Raw genomic sequence first — 18476 nt, forward strand, 5'->3', positions numbered from 1 at the left:
GTGGACCAATCAGTTTCAAGGACAATGCATAAATTATCAGAGTATTGTTTTTTGTTTGCATTTGACTGCAAGTATTGTGGTTAATGTGAACATGATTCCTTGCAAAAGGTGTCAGTTTTGTTGCCAGAAAAAAAGGGGAAAACCCTATTAGTATATTTTGGTACTGGCAAAGGAGGTCCCATGATGAAATCCATGTTATCAAAGCATGTTTTTGTTTGCATGTTCGTGTGGTGAATGCAGACAGGATTCCTTGAATAAGGATTCTGTTTGGTGTTTTAACATCTTGACACCTGTTTTATTGCCATAAAGGGTAAAACCTATTGTTATATTAAGTTAAATGTTAAGATTGTTGTTGTTGGCTTTAGCTGATTACTGCAGTACTGGGTGTTATTTGCTGTGCGTGAACTCATTTGAACGAATTTGGTTCAACGAGTAAAGAATATCTTTAAGACGTGACACGTTTGACCTACTTTTGACCTACCCCAATTACTTTCTGAACAACTTTCAGTGCATGTCATAAATACATCTTTATTTGGAACCCTCGTTATAGAATAGCCACATACGATCACATCACATAATAATGTTGAACTTATGCACTCGAAGAATGCCTTGTGGTTGGCAGGAAGAGTAAAAATACTGGTATTTATGTGGACAGCCAGATATATGAAAGGGGATATTGTCTGTATTTTGTTACTTTGAACCCACTTTAATCGGCATATTCTAATGATTTAAGTCAATTTCGCCGAGATGACATTGTGTTTAGGGTAACATGAGAACATGTAGAGGAGAATGTGGGCCACGAGAAGGCTCCAGTTTCCCACCCGAACTTGCACCACATCGTAAACCACCGCATGCTGCGCTCCTTCAACGGAGTAGCGAAACTACACGAACTCTCTTCTGAAGCACTCTCGTGGCTAGCAGACCTCGACATGGGCATTTAAACTCCTGAACTTATTGCCACACGCAACATTAGAATCGGCCTATTCATCCACACTCGGGGCATAACTTGTATGTGCCGAGCAAAGAGCTTTCTTCGCATGCCGAACAAAATCTTTTAGGAGCTGGAATAAATTGAAAAAACAAAGTGTTTTTTTGCGATCTTTGGGGTGATCAACAACTCGCTACACTTGAGAACCCGGTTTACCAGTCCTATGATCTGACATTTTATACCCCGGAGCCAATTGGCGACTTCAGGTTTTATCTGTCCTAAATCCTCTTTGGAATATTACATTATTTCTTTGACAATCATTCACACGTAGGCCTACAATGTACAATTGTCAATGTAAAAAAACCGATTAATAACAATTCCCTGATTTGGAAAACTTACAACAGACGATGTTTTAGGCAAAGGGTTTCCTACTCTATGAAGTAGGGTCATTTTCCCAAACTGTCTCCTAGTATACTGTGTATATATATTCCTCTTTGGCAGTTATTATTGATAAATGTGCTTGTGTACCACTGTCAAAGTATCATCACAGATTTGTAATAAATTGCATAGGTTCTATATAGTAAAATTCTGAAATGACAAACATATCCTTTAGAGGCTTGCTGCACTTTTTATTAAACACATGGAAACAGAAAACTTATAAATCTCAACCAAACACAAGGATCAATTACAGGTGAAAATGTCATCAACAGTTACCATTAATTTCATTACACGACTTTATGTACACCGAGATCACAGGATAAAAAACCTTTTGACAGGTTTTTATGTCACTGTGATTCTTGTGGGTCCATATATCAGTGCATCACATTGTAAAAAAATGTATTGGCAAATAAATAAATCTGTTATGTTTTTACAAATCGTTAAAAAAAGGACAACCATTTTATACTCAACTTCAAGGTAAATCCTGATAAGCGTTCAGTGTTCACGTAGGTATTTTACAGCAGACATCATAGTAGGCTCGTTGCTTTTAATCATTTGATTTCATATATTTCAAAGCATATTTAGGAATACTTTTAACAAATACTGCAGATCAAATGTGTATGAACTTACAAACGGTAGTTAAATGAAATTCGGACTTGAACAATCTAAATTGAAGCACACCTTAACGATGCTCATGGGGCTCCATGTAGGCAAAGGGGAGTGGACTTTTGTTCATTTTTTCATAAAGAACTGACAATTCCAATAACCAATTAATGCAATAATTTTACAAAGGAAAACAATACGAGCAATCCTCATCTCAATGTTGCAGAATGCTAACTGTATTCAGTCCTGTTAGAAAGTATTTTAATGATTGCTTTATGGCTTGCACACATCAACTTTGGCTGGTGCAGATATGTTTTTATTTTATAGTAGACTCCTTTGTATCGGCCATTCTTTAACCATTACATCGCTCATAAAAGGTGTGTAGCGAGTCATTTAAAGTTTTATATATATATAAATAATAGAACTGTAGTATGGCAGTTGCTGAACAGAAACATTTGAATTGACATTATTAAAAATCTAGGCAGTTCCACTTTATATTCTTTAATTTCTGTCTCTTGCACGGGTTTACACAAGCTTGATGATAGGAAAGTACTTGTGTGCTGAGAAATCAAATTCTGGAGGAACCTGGAAAGGAGAACAAGGTACAATCAGTATGTGTATGTACTTCCAGTGATACATATGGCAGTTCTGATGTAACTGTGGTATGCAGTAGAGACTAAGAAGTTACAATAGACTGCAGTAGGTAAGTGTAGCAGAATGGTTTACCTTTGAATCCTTCTTGTGGCCTCCAGCAAGAAGCTTCATTACAACATAGTTGGTCTTGACAATCTTGAGCAGACTGTTGATCTGTAAAAAATAAGTGAATCTTCAATTTCTGTATTTTTATTTAAACAGTACATAATTGCACCAACCAAACTTGAGTAAATTCTGAAATGTTATTTATGCATGTTTAATAACACTGGTCATCACACTTTTTCTGGCATAAGGTATTCCAACGGTTTTATTGTAATTTTGGGGTGCTGATTCCAAATCTGGCATCAGTTTTTGTCTATCACATCAGGTTTTTGAGATATCAAATATTGCATTTTCAATTAAAACTGCAGAAGAAAAATATTAAATAAATGTGGATATCTACATAAAATGATTTTATAAACACACTATCCTAAAAATACAGCACCATATTTTAACACTAAAGTAGTCACTGACTCGCAACAACTTGCAATCATAAGTGACAGAGTTAATTTCGGGTAAAATCAATGAAAATGGCATAAAAATTAGATGTGATAGAGCAAATCTGAGATCAGATTTGGAATCAGCACCCTGAAATAAGTCTAAAACAGCTGCAAAAGTCCAGGCCAGAAAAAAACTTTTTTTTGTTGACCAGTGTAATTGAAGTCTGCATACTGTGACCATATCACTTACTATTCCTGAATGTTTGATTAGCACGTTGGCTAAGTATGGTGAGAAAGAAGTTCAACATACATACAGTGTAACTTTTGTCTATTACATGTTTCTTATACAGTTTTTGCTATCATAAACAGCAGCATAATTATATGGACAGTGGTGCAACCTCTAGTTAGGATACATTAAGTTTATATGGTGTGGAGTTAAAGGGTTTGTGTTAGTTTTCAGCTTTTTAGACTTCATGAAAGCTTGCCATGTCAAGCCAATGAGACTTGTGATAGGTTAAGGAACAGGCTTTGATGTACAACGTGTTTCCATTTTATTTAAGACCAGCTATATGCCTTCCACAAATCTCAACACAAATGAAATATTTTTACATTCTCTTGGTACACTTTGACCAACATAGCCAGAGTGATTTGCTTACAACATTCAATGGTGTGCAAGCTAAGGTACATATCTCATGGTTTTTCCACATGCACATGTGCTCTTTGACATGACCCTAAAATTAAAATTCCAACAAAGTTACGTCAGGCATACACGGAGGGAGGGCATGTGATTGCTCCACATCGACCAGTCACGTACTGGACCGGATCACGGTAATTAGGAATTAGTGGGGTATCTATAAGTGAATTACCCTATAGAGTGGGGTTTAGAATGGGGACTGTGCAAAATGTTTGCTAACCTCAGGATCTGGGCTGGCCATGTTGTCGAGGATGAGCTTGGTTTGCTGGAAGTGCTTCCCAGCAGAGTTGTAGAAGTCCTCAGCCTGCAGTGGGGGGTTGTACTTGGCCAGATTTGTCATTTCCTTGCAAACAAACAGCAAATGCATTCATTGTTCTTAAACCAGTGCACCACTGTTACACTTTTTTTTTTAACGCCGCCACAACCAAACGTAACCAGTGCAATAAACACTCTCTCTTCCTGGAATCCACGACAAGTGCTGGGAGCAGTAGACACCTTGAACTGTGCGTAATGCACGGGCGGTGGGGTGATGACGCTGTTGAAGGGCGCAAAGCGGTGCTCGAAGCGGACTTGCTCGCCATCCAGCTCAAAAGTGGGCTTCACTACCTTCCCATCCAGGTCAAAGCCCACCATTGCCTGCCCAAGGGGGAACACAACAAAACTGACATTTAAATCACATGGTCAATATCCATATGTTCCTACGATATTTAGCTTTAATATCTTATTTCCATATGATAATAATAATATGCTTGTTTGTCTGTCTGTAACATACCTAAAATAAAGAGTAACAGTTTGGCTGGCTGGGGAGAGGGGGGCTGATGGCATCACCCAAGATTGGGGTGAGGTGGAAAGGAGGAGTTGATGACGTCAGAGATGCTGGGGTGTTGAGAGGGGAGGAGTGATGATGTCACGCAACGCTGGTGAGTCAGAGCAGAAGGGTGATGACGTCACGCAAAATTGGGGTTAGTTGGTGAGGAGGAGGTAGTGAGGAGAGGGGCTGATGGCGTCACAAGACATGGGTGAGCTGGAGAGAGTGGTGATGACAAGGGGTTGATGGCATCACATGGGATTTGGCAGTGGGTAGAGAGTGCAGCCTGTGTTTCCTGAAGTTTTGTTTCATCCTACTGTATGAATCTTGTTTGTCTCTAACGCTCTTTGCCAGTGTTTACTGCGAACCATTGCCCAGATTGTTTTTTAATTACTTTTATCAATGACATGCATTGTAATACATGTACAATCGTGAATAATTGTTATTTATTTTCAGCTTATAAGTATGAAAATGCATTATTTCCAAGTTTATGAAATCTTCATATATCACCATCCTTTACTGCAGAAGTTCTGTGGGTTCCTGCTAGAATGATATAATACACCCCCATGTGTATGAATAAAGTGTGTCATATGTTTAGCACTTGCCTTATACATGCCTGCACAGTAGCTCTGATAGGCTTGGTTCATTGCGATTTCTTTTCCAAGTGGTCGTGCTAAAACCAATACAATATCACATTTGTGTTATTTCTGCACATTCATAGATTCAAAAATTATCAAAGCGACTTGATTTTTTTTTACATAGTTGTTATAAGTGCAACGGTACAACATAGAACACCCTGGGCAGTCTTGTAACTGAGACATTCCATCTCAAGGGATTATCCAGGTAAAACAATTGAATAAAAATGACCATTTTCACGCACCTCTGATTAGCACTGTTAGCTACGCATGGTGCGAAAGAAGTTCATACATACAAAGATCATTGAACATTTCTTATATTTGAGGAACAAAATTTACATTTTGAAAAAAGTTGCAACATTAAAAATGACTGTACGTAACTAAATCCTCAGGCTACAGATTACCATTCAAAGTATCAAAACAATTGAACAGAAACGTTCCAATACAATGAGGGAAACATTGAAAGACTCCTACCTAGCACAGAAATTCAGCTCACCCATTACATAAGAGTCGTCACTGCTGTTAACTTACCCCTTTTCTTTTTCTTGGACTTCTTGCTGCTCCGCCCCTTCTGAGTCTCCTCAGATAGTTTCTCCTCGGCCAGCTGGGCTGCGTCAGCTCGTGAGAGCGTGGAAATGAGCCATCCGTAAAGCAGCTCTGACAGGTACCTGTGGGGCACCGAATATAACACAGCAAGTTGCCAAAAAGACCCTCTATGACTGAGGACATAAAGGAAGCTTAGGATGCATGGTGCCTGAACTGGCCGAACAACTATATCACCGCATTCTCCAGATGATAAAAATCTCCGGAAAGAAAGACGGGCCCCAAACTTGTGTCAGGTGTAAATAAAACAACTCTGGTCACACACACTGGGATAAGCAGCATCACCAACTTTTTCTTCAAAATACATGGGGAAATGTGCTCCTTATAATCTCGATATGGTAATAATGTTGCTGTGATTTACATATTCAGAACACTATCCCTGAGCTGCAATGCTTTTCTCAGTAGATGTCTGGCCAATTATATTTTAAGATTATTTTCCACGGAGGAGGAAACCAAAGTACCTAGAGATAATCCACAAATATAAAAGAATATTGAAATGTCCACAGATAGTTGAGCGAACCCACTTGCTTTAATGTCATCTCCTGACCACTTTGCAGGCCAGCAGGCTCTGGAATTCCAGAAACGCTGCATATATCCAGCAAGCCTTGTCTACAAAGCACTGGTTTGCAGCTGCTGCGCCACAATATAAGGAACAAGTGCTCATCAACAGCAGCTGATAAAAATCTACGTTAACTATCCACTGCTTCATGGTCTTCCAGACTGTATTGTAGGGGGCCCATCACCAGTTCAGATATCACTCACTGCTGCTGTTAGCCATGGCTGGGAATCGAATGCGACCACTGGGTTCACAGCGCCGTGCACTCACCACTGCTCCACCTTACGCAGCTGTTACAAATACAACAAATATGGATTATCACAACAAAAGGAATCTGCAGGTGCACACCAGAAAATGTAGTGGTACTCATGCACGTTGTAGAGCTCCAGCTCGAATCCGCTCAGGATGTACTGGATCATGACGCGCAGGTTGTGGTACAGCACCCAGGTGCCTATGTATGCCAGGTGCTGTCGCTGTGGCTCCTGCTTGATGAGCATCGTGTGCAGCGCCGCATCCACCTTCTCTGCCTTCGGAATAGCAAACACAACGCTGCCCTCTTTACACCCACATGATGTACGCACCCAAACAACATTGGAAACAAAATGTACAACCCAGCAATAATTATTGCTTTGAATATTACACTTGTTTACTCAGGAAAGCCTCATGGAGTCAAATTACTCCCTTCTTGAATGTCCTGTCATGTTTTCGCAGTGGGAAACGATGATTCGCTTTGTATATTCTAATTGAATAATTTGTGGGTAACTTCAAAATTCGGCAAAGTTGGACCACGATGCCTGCATTGGAGGGAATCTGGAGAAAACCCTTGCATACGAGGGGGTAACTTTTAACGCATTGCAAAGATGCAGCACAATCCTACAACACCTGGTGTTGCCCGATAAACTTCTATCCGATTACTGACCAGTCTTTATGCTGCTTCTAGGCATATATATATATATCAGATAGATGGGCAGCCATTCCAAGAGGCTCTTCTGCCAGCAGAGGTGTGAGCAAGTAATTGCAGAGCTGCACCTTTAATCTCACATCGACCTATGATTTGCTATTTATGTAGATTGCCATTGATAATGCCCACCTCATCCTGCAGGGTGTAGAAGTCCTCCAGTACGTGGCCCAGCTTGTCTCGCTGCCGTGCGCGGTTGTGCCCGTGTATCTGGATGAGGCTGCAGAACGGCTGCACCCAGAAGGAAAAATGTTCAAGGAACCAATTATCACTGCGTTGTAGCTCTCTGATGTGTTTTCAGGTTGTACAGCGCAATGTTCGGCATGATGTACGATGTTTTGCGCCACGTTCTGGGAGACTTTTCAGGAATTTAATGGTGCAGCTCACATTCATCCTTGATTATATATAGTTTCCAGGTGCATGTAGAGTGAACCAACGGATATCATGCCAAACAACAAGCAGCACAACCTGAAAAAACATGTTATTCAGGAATAAAACCAATGATAAGGGTGTGCAAAGGTTCAAGAGGGATGTAGTGTTGAAGAGTGCTCAATGAATGTCGAGTGAGGAGAAGAGATGCGAACACTCACCCTGACAGCATGAGATAGGAACGTCTCCACGTACTCCCTGGCCTGGGCATGGTTATACAGTGAGCACCTGAAAAGTTTCACAGTAGCAATTAGGTTATCTCAATATAATTATCGCACTTCAAACAATAAAGCGTACCGAGTTGCAAACTCTCAAAACGAACCTGAATGGCTAACCTTAAAGAAACGCTCAATATAATTTTAATAAGGAAATTATCGGAGTGCATTTAATTCAATGTCCTTGAAGTAGTTTTCACATGATATGCGATTACAATATGCAATGAAACGAACTGCGTTCCACCCAAATGATTTAATGGTACTTATTGCATTATTAAAGACACATGCCACGAGCCTTGATGTACACATTCAGAAATACACATTTCAGTAATACCATTGCAAAGATTGTTGTGGTTACGCTCGATAGTTTTCAGATGGGTTTCGGGTTGTACCGCGTGTTCTTCAACATGGTCTCCGATATTTCGTTTCACATGTTCCTCAAGTGGCTCAGTTTGTGGGTGGCGAAACATCCGACATCATGTCAAACACGCAGAGCAACCCAAAACAAACAACGGAGAGCTACTCATTGAGGTGTATAAAAGCTAGCAAGGCCTCACTTGTGGGATAGCACCGGCGGGCTCACAAAGGCTCTGAGGGCATCACGCAGCATCTCTTGCAGTAGATGGGTCCCAAACACTTTCTTGTTGTCAGCCAAGAAGGTTACCTGCCAGCCAGCATAGCCAACAATCATGCAGGAGCAGTTCAGGATTTATTGGTGAAAAAAAGATTAGAAACCACCAGTCGTAGCCCACGATATATAATAAAGGCTAAAAGAGCGCTGTCTGTGGACAACACACCTGCAGTAAGGACCGTGACAGCACACATGGAGACTGCTCACTGAAGGCAATGAAAAACTCCTAGAAGAAAAAATGGAAAATGTTAAAGACACATTCAGATATTAATTAAAACATCAATGGAGCATATTCCTGATGTGGCTGTGCACTTATAACTTCACTCACCCGAAATGTAACCATGTCATGTCTATACAGTAGCTTTAAGATAACCTTGCTTTGGGACACTGCTTTATAAACACCAATTGAATAAAATATAAAATAATTAGGATCTACAGTGCTGTGTCGTACCAGAACACTGTGGAAGCTGGCCAGATTGATGAGCTCACACACAGCCTTGATGCGCTCGATCAGTGCCCGAAAGTATTCCACCATGTCGTCCCGGCGGATGATCTTGGCGTAGCGTGGAAAGGTTGGGGGAAGCAGTCGCTGGTTGACGAGTGGCTCAAATCCCATCATCACCGGCTGGTCTGCTCCCAACATGAATATGCGGGGAAAGACATTTACATTCCAATGCAAACAAAAAAATGTAAAAAAAAAAATTCTTCCTTGGTGGAAATAAAACAACATCAATGCACTTTCCAGCGTTAGATACAGAAGTCTACGTTGGATGTTCGATGTACACTACCACAGCTGCTCACCCCCCTTGCTGGAGTCTGTCTGGGCCTGGATGCCATAGGGGAGTGAAGCAAGGATGCAGGGCAAGAGGTCACCCGCTTGCACCATCAGTTTCTGAGCCTCCTGCACCGCGCTCATCTGCCAGGAAAACAAGGCCATTTCGCTCATTAGTAACCAAATACATGTTAACAAACCCAAACCATGATCGGCTGGAATGTTGCTCACAATGACTTTTAAAGCATTGCCACAAACTAATAAACATGTATTTCATTCATGTTTGCCGTTACCTGACATAAACAGATATATAAATATTGCTATAAGCTCTCACCTCTTTCTTAGTAAACGCTATAAGAGCCGTGAGAAGCAATCGTGTGAACTTCAGCCGGGTGAACACCGCCACAAATTGTTGATGCTGAAAATGACAACAGTAACATTCGGTAAAATACATAACACACAAACCAAGAACCACTGTACCAAACTGCATCGCTAACACCTACAAGGCGAGTTTCTCATGTCAATCGACACTCACCTCCAGCTCGACTTCTGGGTCTCTCTCCTCCCCCTGTCTGCTTCTTGTATTCTGCAAAACCAATGTTTGTCTCATGTTACTTTATTTACTAAAATGGTATATTACTAATACCAATAGTATTGCACTTTTCACGAGATGAGAATGCATGAACAAAAATAATTTAAAAAAGCGTGTTCAATTGTGTTGCCAATATGAGCAGATAAAATCACCTTCACTTTCTTCTGGAAGTCATCCTCGACATCTTTCAGCATTCCTGCAAGTGAGACACTTCTCAGCTCATGCATTTTGACATCATATACTGTTGTGATGTGCAGCGATAAAATGTGTGTTAACAGCATTACCTGTTACTCTCAAGTCTGTCACATTGTTCGCCATTTTAAATCCATATGTCATTGAATGGAAATCCTCCTATAAAACAACCATATTCGCAGCTGTAAACATTCAATAACATTGGCATTTAAAACATCACATTTAGCATAATTTACTATATTTTTTCAAGTAATGTTCCTACGATATATGCCTTGGTGATTATTCGAAGTCAAGTGGTTTCCTACTCAACTGAACATTGGGTGGTGCTCATCTCTTATTTTATCCCAAGTCAGCGATGGAAATTCCACATTCCTACTGTCGGGTTCAGTTTATTTAAATAACAACCACTACGGACTTCTCAAACAGTAGTATTTTATTGACCCCAGTGGGATGTAGGGCTGAGTTGACCTACAATCAGAATTTGAATGAGACGTCCCACTGTCAACAAAGGCTAGGCGGCCAAGGAATGGATCCGAAAAGATATCCATCGAGGAGATGGAGCAATGAAATCAGCTCGTGTGCAAGTGCCAGATGGACTAACACATCATTGGTTTGTCAGAGATGGTGGAGGCTTGAGAAGGCCTTCATCCAGCAGTAAATTTACATGGCTGATGAGGATGAATATTCTCACTGGGAGTTGTGTGCTCTAAGGACAGTGCCACTGGACCTGATTTGGTGAATACTACATGAGAATATTTCTCTGACAGAAGCTGTATGTAAAAAACAAACTGTCCCACTCACCTCTTCAAAGACAGATGCTTTGTTGATCTTGTCTCTGGCGATGTCACACACCTTCAGGATGCCCAAGGCAAAGGCTTTCATAGCAGGGTCCTCGATCAGCTCAGGGTTGTGCAGATACAGACACGTGAACACAGTCTGTGCCAGAGAGTGACCTTCCAGCCATGTGATCTGTTGGTTTGACAGAACACAGTGTGTTGCTTAATATATCAAACCACCTAAGTACGTGTAATATTTGAACTTCCTTGTCCACTTGCAGCATTGTAATTGCAGTGAGGTGCAATTGCAATGTGCTCTCTGATAGAAAGTTATTCCACTTTGACAATGCAGACTTTATAAAAACTGCAACACTCATTCAAGTCGTAAAGTGACACACTGCAGTAGGTAACAAACAGCATGAACATGTGTTTTATTGATGCACTCACCAAGCAGCAGAAGCACGTGTCAATTATCCCAATCAGTTCAGATAAAGTCAAGTCCTTGGTCTTAACAGCACCTTCCTATAAAACAAAACATATCCACTGGGGTAAGTAAGAAAATGTTAAATACCTTATGCAGGTATCTTGAACAAGCAGCCAAATCTTTGGGAACAATTTAAAAATATCCAGCTATTTTTGGAAAAACAACATATGGAATAAACACTTTTTCATTAAACACATCACCATTTGTTGACAGTGAATGGTAATGGAAATAACCTGTTAAAGTGACATGTTCTTACCTTAATGGCCTGCTCAAAGTTGAGAACTTGCCGATTCACTTGGTTGCCAATCATACCCGCATCCATCTTCGGGTCCATCATTTCGATGGCTGACATGGCTTCAAATAAGCCAAAACTAAATACGTCAGATACACAAATAATAATTCAATAAACTTGTTTTGACTTCAGGTATGTTTCAAAGAATGTCATGACATATACAATAAAAAATATATTTTAAAATATGTATTTCCAAATTTGGCTTAAATATATTGTCAGCATTAATATTCTTAAAAAGTCAAACCAATTAAAATAGATAACAAGGAATTTGCAATCACAAGTTAAAACATATCTTATTATCTGGATGTATGTAATTGTATAGTGAATAAAAATAGGTTATTTGCGATGTATTAACTTTTTCTAAGAACATTGAATTTTGGTCAATAGAACAAAAAATCTATTTTTTATTGAATGGAAACCCCAAATTGTGACAATTTAATTTTGGAGGGGGTGTACTGCAGGACGTTAATTTCCTTACCCCTTGTCATGAATTAATTCTCCCAGCTTGAGCTCTGCAAAAAGACAAAAACATTTTAATAACTGCCCTAGGCAAACAGTCTGATGTGTTTTTGAATTGTGCCTTAGTATTACGAGGCACGGGCCTGTTTTAGTGTGGCAGCATTACCTTTGCAGGAGTCTGTAAAGTCTGTTGAGATCTCCATCCACTCTGTTGGGCCTTTCTCTGCCTTCTCAGTCAGACCCATGCCCCAGTTCACCTCCTCCTCTTCTGTTGCTTGGCAAACTACCATCGTGCCCTCCTGTGTTAAACACGCAATGGTTACTGCTATACACTCATTTTGACCCAGTAATCTTGGGGCTCAAGATTAATGCCTGAATTTCAGAGCCAGAAGTATGCTTGTATGGAATGTTAATTCCCAAGGCTCAGTCAGAACAAGGGACATTTAAGATGCTTGGTGTTTATTGTTTAGTTGAGTACAGTATTAGTGGTTCTGGCTCCCAGTACGATTAGACACCTTTCTGATCTTTGGGTTCCAAAGGCCGTCAGACGATGACAGCTTGTGGAATACATTATAAGATACAACTGGAAAAAAGGCGAAATGCATCACTTTATTTTCATTTACATGATCTAGACTTAAGTCACATTTCTGATTTTCAGAGTTCAATGCATTTGCCTGAAGTTCAGCCGAAGGAAACGTCGGGATTCTTCGGGTTAAATGTTATTTTCTGAAGTTCACAGACCCTATGGCACCTTTAGAATTATTAGCGTCGAATTTTGATGCACTCATAGAACCAGACTAAGATACCGCGAAAGATTAAGGGACCTTTATGGTTTGTCAGGTTACTAATGTCGGAGACAACTTTCTGATTCTTAGGTTTGAATGTTATAAGCGAGGCTCAAGAATCAGACAAATACAATGCACACATTACTCCACCTTCAGGGTTTATTAAAACACGTCAATTCTCAAACCTCATGTCGGCATACTTAATGCACAATGTTGTTTCACTGCAGGTGCCGAACAAGGCAAAGACGCTCTCTGGGTAAAGGGGAGGCCACGGACACAGGCAGCGATGACTATTATACAACAACAGCAGCAGCAGCAGCAACAATAACAACAACGACGACGACTCGCGATACCTTTCACAACAAAGCCCCCTTTAGACGCTGACCATTCATAGGCGGCGACAAACCCCAGACCCGGGTCTGACGCCCGCCACGCGACGACGACTGGCAGAGCAGAGGCAGTCGGCTACGCCAGACTTTGGTGGTGGTGACGGTGGTAGTGGTGGTGATGGTAGTGGTGGTAGTGATGGTGGTGGTGACGGTGGTGGTAGTGGTGCTAGTGATGGTGGTGGTAGTGGGGGTGATGGTGGTAGTGGTGGTGACGGTGGTGGTGGTAGTGGCGGTGACGGTAGTAGTGGTGGTAGTGGTGACGGTGGTGGTGGTAGTGGTGACGGTGATGACGGTGATGATGACGACGACGACGAGGGCGCAACGCGATCAGCACGCGAAGACGCGCGCTGCCATCTTACTGAGGGCTTCACGTCGTCGTGTTTTACCACAGGGGGGCACAAAGTCGCTCGGTGACATTTGCCATAAAAACGTCGTCGTCGTTGTTGTTGTTATTGAAGGGGGAGACGAGACGTCGCAACCCCTCTCGGTAAGGCGGCGGCCACCACCGAATGCTTGTTCCGTTTTGCGAAATAAAATTATTAAAAAAAAAGAAAACGCGATTTCGACTCGCGCCTGCCATCTTACTCGGGGCCAGGTCCGTCAACAACAGCGAACGACGTCGTCGTCAGACAGAAACATCTAAAACCCAACAAACACAGCCAGCAAACACAGCCAAGTCGTCGTCGTCGTTATAAAGTCGATTAGACGTTCCAACCCCACCCCCTCCACCCTCAGTAAGGTGGCGGCCCCACGTGCTACGTTTTGCGATGGGACTTTGTGGGATGAACGTTGAGATTTAAAGACGTAATAAGGCGGGTAGTGATTAACGTCGTGATTAAATGTATTTTATTTTATACCTACGTGATTTTACCGAAAAAACCAAAGGGTATGGATCACTGCAGTCACGAAAACGTCAAATCTAGAGTGATAAGGGGGTTGACAGGTATGTTTGACCCACAATTCGCAACACCAGCCGGAGAGATTTAATTGTTTTATTTTTATAAAAAAAAAATAGTTTTAAAAAATAGTATTAACATTCTTTAAATTTAATACATAAAAACATACAGCGGATGCGCGCGCAATTACATTCGCTAGACCGCATAAGGCGACGCGCGAGGTGATTGGCGGAGCGCCCCTCGCCAGCTTGCTCGCGATTGGTCGAGGGCTCACCGGGGTCTTAGCCAATCGCAGCGAGGCTAAGCGCTGCTGTCCGCCAGTGTCACGTGGGCCGGCCTGACGCTCACGAGTGGCGCGCACCGCTACAAGAAGCCGGCGATGGATTCTCGTCGTTGTTTGGTATTTATTATAACTGTGAACTTAAAAATCGCGCTCCTCCCACACCCACACACCCCCACACCCCCCCACACCCCCCACACATCATGCGACGATTTGATCTCTGCGAAACGATGGGCGACAAACGCGCAGAGCTCGTGTGTGTTGTGTGTCTTGTGGCTCGTGTGCGTGGTGTGATTTCACGTTGTTTCCATAGTAACTGCGTGTGGGCAGGTTTTGGTTAAGCAAGCGTTGTGTTTTATTTTTAGATTTAAAGCTTTCGTGACTACTGCAGGGATTAATATGATGATGATTGCTTGTGTTGCAATCGAAACGTCGTGAGAATTTTATTGTTTTATTTTTATTATTTTATTATTTCCCTTCTACGTGACTTTACCGAAAGAACCAAGATTATCAAGCGTTGTGTATTTATTAATCGGCTATTGTTGATTTTGCATATGACGATGTTTGTGTTAGCCTGGCTGCAAGGAGCGCGCAGTTGGTTCACGTAGTGCAGTATGAAACCGACGTGCTTGAAGTATGGGGCCGTCCATAAATGACGTCACGCACCTAGGGGGGGGGGTCAAACATTTGTAACGATGCGTGACGAGGGGGGCGGGGTTTGAGAAATGTGACGTCACATCAAAATGCGCAACTTCAAATAAATGTAGACAACACGTTCAACTTAATTAAATAGACTTTTTGATAAATGTTTTCTCCTACAACATCAGAGTGCAGCGCCACATTAAATACGCACTACAATGACAATAGTTTAAAGCGATTTGAAGCATGTTTTTTTTTGGGGGGGGGGGGCAGAGCTTTGTGACGTCACATTTGAGGGGGGGGTCTGCTTCGCCACCATAAATGAACGTCTACGTCCGTGGTCCTTATTGTTATTTGCCGGCAACATTTGTTTAAGCAGGCACGGTCCTCGTGTGAACACTACGGATGTGGGCCCTTGAAGCAACATTGGCCACAAGATGTGCACATGTAAAATGCGCACTGCCTTGCATTGTTACAAATATAAAATGCATTGACAGAATCTGTATGGCCACGTAAAAATACACTCGAATTCTGTGTTTAGTGTAGGCCCATTACAGATAATGGGCCGCATTGGCTGTTTACCCGCAGTCTTTATGCACACAGAGAGAGAGAGAGAAGCTGGACCAATGTGAACCTTTGAAGTCCCATTCCTGTATAGATACGTGGTCCCAACAATGTGTGGCCTCACCTAGTTGGGATATATCTTGCCTTATTGAACTATCTCCTGAAATTAGGTTTTTTGTGGCCAGTGCGATGAAACATTTGTTTTTGGGTTATGCTACGTGGTAATGTTATGACGGTGTTCTTGTCATTAACCCAACAAGGTTGTCACGCTCACAAAGATATTATTTATACAGGCTAGTGTTTCGATCATATTATTATCGATAAAGCTAACCGGTGGTTTTCATGACAGAATTGAACATCAACATGCGATGTTTCACACGTACGCTTTCGCGACCAATATCCATACTACAGTATCGAGGTTTTGGGTTTAGATCGCGTAAATGTGTCGTTAAACCCGCCACCACCCGAAAGCCAATTCGTAAGGTTTGTCACGTCAACAAAACATGACAATTCGTTACTAGTACAGCACACCCGTGTGATGGGAGAGTAAACCTAGTTGTAATTACTGGCGAAACGTCGTACTCGAATTGTAAATGTGGGTTTACTCTCCAACATACCAGTGTACGGTACTAGTAACGAATTGGAATGTTTTGTTACCGTGACAAACCTAACTAATTGGCTGTCGGGTGGTGACATGTTTAACCACGTTTATATTTACGCGCTCTAACCCAAAACCATTATTATGGATACGATGTTTCGCTCAAATTGCCATCTTTGAGCGGCTAAACATCGAATGTCAACGTTAACCCAAAAACGGAAGTGGCTTTGTGCTCACCTGGCATGCAGTATCTCCTGTGATGATTGATGTGGTATACATATTAATGAGCATATGTGAAAGCTTGACCTTTGGAGTATTGTCCTGAGCCAATGGAGACATATAGATACAATTACTGGATTATCTAACGTACTATTGTAGTGACGGGTCATTTATTCAGCAAAGCGCCGCTGTGTCTGAGGCCCGCATTGGCAAGTTTGAAAGTGTTTTTGTGTCTGGGCAGCTACCCCAGTACATACAGTGCCCGGAGGAAACTACACAGGCTCAACATTGTTTAATAATGTTGCTGTGGCAGTGGTGCACAAGCACAAATAAAAAACACTTAACACATTTGTCAATAACACTGCCTGAAAAGGAAAAATGTATAATATATAGTAGGCGACGTTTCGGGCAATGGCCCTTAATAGCACAGGATACGATTATAAGCCGTTTTAAGTGGCACATAGACACTTAAACACATGGTGCCTTTGTTTTAACCCGATTTAACTAAACATAAGAAATAAGTTTTTGCTTACGTTCAGAAAAGCTATCACGTTTATATAGGCTACACATTGATGTTCTGAAATTTTTTTGTGTTTTCTTATGTTACGTGTGTTAAGCCAGGGTTCTGTTCACTGTGAGTGCAACACCAATCTTTAACGGGTTTTATGCTGTTTTATATACAACTATCCACTAGAGGGCAATGGTAGCGTAGGCAGTGAAGCACATGGAGCAAAAATGAATGTTGGCAGTCGGCAGAATAGCTTTTGTGTTTTGCAACAATGAGCATTCAACAATGGAAATTCGCTAAAAGCTAACGGTACAGAATTTTGATAGACCACGTTTTTGTTTGCTCTGTGTTGGATAGCAGTTCTGTACAGATCGCATTGTGCATTTGAGGCCCATTTTAACGCAGTATACATTGATTTATATTGTTGACTAACAACTTGAGAGGTGGCAGCGTGGCAATATGAAACAGCAATATAACTTGTATTTTTTAAAATATATATTGCGGTACTGTATTGAGAGCAACATTTGCCACTATAACACTCCTTTTGTTTCTGGTGATTGACTCATTTTGCCAGGACACTTTTTTGTGGATGAATAATTGATGTGATTTTGGCTGAGGACAAAAGACAATGATCAAGGCTAAATCTACTCCAGACAAAAGGTAAGCTGTACGAATTTTTTACAATTATATGGGTTTAATTTTATTAAAATAAAACATTCTTAATTATAGTGATTACCTTTAATGCTGAAACATTGCCTTTTGGAAGTAATGTTTATGATTATGAAAAAATAAAATGCAATTAAGTGGTCGTTCATAATTGAATATAATGCATTTTACCTGCCATGTTATGCACACATAACTCTTGCTCGTCATTATCTTTAGTGGAAATAATTAAGCAGCATAAACGCAGCATTAATTTATGGAGCACTTTAAAATGTATGTGGCACACCTGTGATCTGCTATAAATGCTCTTAATACTTATAGAAAATACACAGGTGTGAGACATGTTATCGCTGCTATACTATCTCATCTGTGGAAGGCTGTCAAGGACCACACACTGCAGAGCAGAGTGCTCGCAAGAATCATTGGCCCTTTGCTTCATTTCAACCGCGCTTGCAGTATTTCGAAACATTTTCCATTTACGAAAGTGAAATATAGATTTAGATATATTTGATTTATTTTATAGATTTTATTTATTTCTAATGTCATACTATCCAATTCAGTGAATCGTGCTATATATTATCAATTTAATACATATTCCAAGCGAAATGTTAACATTGTATTGAGACAAAAATAGCAAATGCATAAGAAGGCATGTGGTTATTGACCATTAATAAATGCCACATCACCCCAACGGCTCATCGCGAAATAAACATATGGTGTAGTTTCTCCCGCTTGCC

General features: G+C 41.1%; 2 protein-coding genes across 10 annotated transcripts in view; one reads left to right on the forward strand and one right to left on the reverse strand.

Annotated features, from left to right (window-relative positions):
- Nucleotides 1–1533: 1533 nt before the first annotated feature.
- On the reverse strand, nt 1534–13977 carry NAA35 (N-alpha-acetyltransferase 35, NatC auxiliary subunit). 4 transcript variants are annotated; one of them, XM_078600075.1, is made up of 23 exons: nt 13958–13977; nt 12365–12497; nt 12218–12251; nt 11704–11818; nt 11411–11485; nt 10989–11156; nt 10280–10346; nt 10148–10191; nt 9939–9989; nt 9738–9821; nt 9433–9547; nt 9083–9261; nt 8798–8857; nt 8558–8664; nt 7947–8013; nt 7489–7587; nt 6747–6925; nt 5771–5907; nt 5210–5277; nt 4292–4432; nt 4017–4139; nt 2696–2776; nt 1534–2554 (listed from the first exon to the last, which is right to left on the reverse strand). In XM_078600075.1, the coding sequence occupies exons 2-23, from the start codon at nt 12486–12488 to the stop codon at nt 2495–2497; spliced, it is 2178 nt and encodes a 725-aa protein (XP_078456201.1). In that variant the 5' UTR covers nt 12489–12497; nt 13958–13977; the 3' UTR covers nt 1534–2494. The 4 variants fall into 4 exon arrangements, with proteins under 4 accessions (XP_078456201.1, XP_078456200.1, XP_078456198.1 ...); XM_078600074.1 differs by having other exon boundaries at nt 13732–13974; XM_078600072.1 differs by lacking the exon at nt 13958–13977 and adding an exon at nt 13369–13672.
- Nucleotides 13712–18476, forward strand: part of AGTPBP1 (ATP/GTP binding carboxypeptidase 1) — a 55607-nt gene continuing 50842 nt past the window's right edge. For 2 of the 6 annotated variants that reach the window (XM_078600064.1, XM_078600071.1), the window contains exons 1-2: nt 14000–14668; nt 17651–17736. In XM_078600064.1, coding sequence (XP_078456190.1) covers nt 17705–17736 — 32 coding nt within the window. In that variant the 5' untranslated portion in view covers nt 14000–14668; nt 17651–17704. Of the gene's footprint in view, nt 13860–13988; nt 14669–17650; nt 17737–18476 lie in introns of those variants that run through there. The other 4 variants (XM_078600065.1, XM_078600068.1, XM_078600066.1 and 1 more) reach the window with 4 other exon arrangements.

The sequence above is a fragment of the Lampetra planeri genome, chromosome 13, assembly GCF_965212315.1.
Source record: "Lampetra planeri chromosome 13, kcLamPlan1.2.h2, whole genome shotgun sequence".
Lineage (NCBI taxonomy): Eukaryota > Metazoa > Chordata > Hyperoartia > Petromyzontiformes > Petromyzontidae > Lampetra > Lampetra planeri.